This window comes from Rutidosis leptorrhynchoides, chromosome 8 (genome assembly GCF_046630445.1).
Source record: "Rutidosis leptorrhynchoides isolate AG116_Rl617_1_P2 chromosome 8, CSIRO_AGI_Rlap_v1, whole genome shotgun sequence".
NCBI classification, from domain to species: Eukaryota; Viridiplantae; Streptophyta; class Magnoliopsida; order Asterales; family Asteraceae; genus Rutidosis; species Rutidosis leptorrhynchoides.
The window spans coordinates 247,949,736-247,952,273 of NC_092340.1; the positions used below are offsets into that span (position 1 = coordinate 247,949,736).

Here is a 2,538-nt window from a genome sequence, read left to right on the forward strand (position 1 = left end):
TACTCAAAAAGATATTACATTAAATAAAATCAAAAATATTACATTAACTAGAAGAGAATATATATATATATATATATATATATATTTTTTTTTGAAAGGCAAGGTAATATATTAAAACCAAAAATAACAATACAACAAGGCCACAACCATACAGCGACAAGGTTGGCCAAAGGAGTTCACGATCTACAAACTAGGGTGCAAAGGTTGTAACACACACTAAAAAACTACAAAGATAAATACAAAGAAGGATTGGACAACCAACTAAGCCACTCGATCATATTTCCTTTAAGCCTACATGAGATCCATTCAAAAGACTTCACTTGAATTTCGTTATCTAACACCGGTACAATAGATGCGTTCTTGCGAAAAACTTCCAAATTTCGATTCTTCCAAATATAATATACACATATCCACTCGAAGACTTGCCAAATTTTTTTGCCAAAAGAGGATACCGAATGAGAAGTTCTACCTTGTAAAGAGTCGGAAACACAAGATAAAGAGTAAGTACCAAGATTCCACCACTTATATACCCGATTCCATACATCCGATGCATGACTATAGGACACTAGAGCATGATCAACCGATTCGAGGTTGTCGTCACAAACGGGGAAACGAACACTATGAAGATCAACGCCCCGCTTATCGAGTTCCAACCTAACCGGAATTCGCATCCTCAATGCCCTCCACACAAAAATTCCCACTTTTTTAGGTACAAGATTATTTCTAAACGTTTTGTGTGAGGGAGAACAGGAAGTACCAAGGATACGTGCATTGAGTAGGTATGATAACTTTTTAATCGTGAATTCACCATTGTTTGCAAGAGACCACTTCCATGTTTCTTGAGAATTAAAACCAAAGGAGATAGACCGCAACAGATTTTCTAGTTCCTGCAATTCATTCGAAGTTCTACCAGAAGGTACTCGCAACCAAACCCAATTAAAACGAATTGAACCATTATATGCAAGGCCTGGCAGATTCTTGGCTCGATCAGAAGGACCTGGTGGGAGAGAATTGGCCGAAAAGCTTGCTGTTACCGGAACAGTGAGTGTACCAGAGGGAGTATCGAAAGCTGTGTTTGCTGAGGCCGACAATCCAGGAGGCACCGAAGGTACAGAAACACCTCCTGCCTCTGACCTGAGCTGGTTATCTGTCACTCGAACTCGATCGCTAATGTAGGCATTAATGTCAGTTTTGAGCTTAAAGAGCCTTGGGAACAAAATCTTCAAGCAATCCGTACCGCACCAATTATCATTCCAAAAAGACGTGGAGCTTCCATCACCAATTGATTTCTTGAAAGAGGCTTTAAAAGGAATGCGAAAATCTTCAATGATGTTTCCTGCACAAATAATGTTTTGCCAAATACTCGAGGCCGAGCGATGAGCAAGCCCATCACTCAACCTCAAGCCACCGTCAATTCCATAAATACTACGAATAATTTTAATCCAAAAGCAATTGGTTTCGGTTTTGAACCTCCACCACCACTTGCCCAAAAGGGCAAGATTTTTGCTTTTTAAAGACCGATGTTAAGTCCCCCCTCCCCATAAGGTAAGCAAGTTGTGTCCCAATTAACCCACAAAATTTTAGAGCCCTCAAGATCCCCACCCCAAAAGAAAGAACGTCTCATACTCTCAAGAAGCTTAAGTACACAAGGCGGGGCACGAAAAAGCGCGAAATAATACAATGGAATACTATTGAACACCGATTTTAGAAGAACTAATCTCCCACTAAAGGACAACGTCCTCATTTTCCATTCCGAAAGCCTATTTTTAAACTTTTCAATCACCGGATACCAATCACCAACTTTTTTCATTCTAGCACCAATTGGGAGACCGAGATACATGAAAGGGAATTTACCAGCTTGGCATCCCATTCGATTTGCTAAGGATTCAACATCACCCCAATCGACCCCTACCCCGTAAAGATAACTCTTATGAAAGTTAACTTTAAGACCCGATGAAAGCTCAAAACACTTTAAAATTTTGAAGAGGTTACGGGCATTTGTTGTAGACCATTCTCCAAGAAACATGGTATCATCCGCATATTGAAAATGGGAGACTACAACTTTATCTCTTCCAATTTCAACACCTCTGAAAAGACCTCGATTAACCGCGGCTTTAGTAAGAATATTTAAGCCTTCCGCCGCAAGGATAAAGAGGAAAGGGGAGAGCGGGTCGCCTTGCCTAACTCCTCGCCCCATGCTAAATTCGCGAGTAGGAGAACCATTTATAAGAATGGAGATAATAGCCAATTTAAGACACGCAAGAATCCTTTTACACCATTTAACACCAAACCCCATACATGCCATCACTTCCATGAGAAAATCCCAATTTAGACTATCAAAAGCCTTCTCGAAATCGACTTTGAAAATGATACCTTTTCTTTTGTGCTTTTTCAAAAAGTCTATAGATTCGTTTGCAACAAGGATACCATCTAGGATGTAACGATCCTTCAAGAAGGCGCTTTGTTCCGATCCAATAAGTCTTGGAATTACCTTTCGTAGACGATTGGAAAGTATCTTGGCCACTATCTTATAAAAAC

General features: G+C 39.9%; 1 protein-coding gene across 1 annotated transcript; it reads right to left on the reverse strand.

The window, feature by feature from the left end:
* Positions 1-224: 224 nt before the first annotated feature.
* On the reverse strand, positions 225-2,305 carry LOC139864087 (uncharacterized). The gene is made up of 2 exons (XM_071852671.1): positions 1,575-2,305; positions 225-1,425 (listed from the first exon to the last, which is right to left on the reverse strand). The coding sequence occupies exons 1-2, from the start codon at positions 2,303-2,305 to the stop codon at positions 225-227; spliced, it is 1,932 nt and encodes a 643-aa protein (XP_071708772.1).
* Positions 2,306-2,538: the final 233 nt, after the last annotated feature.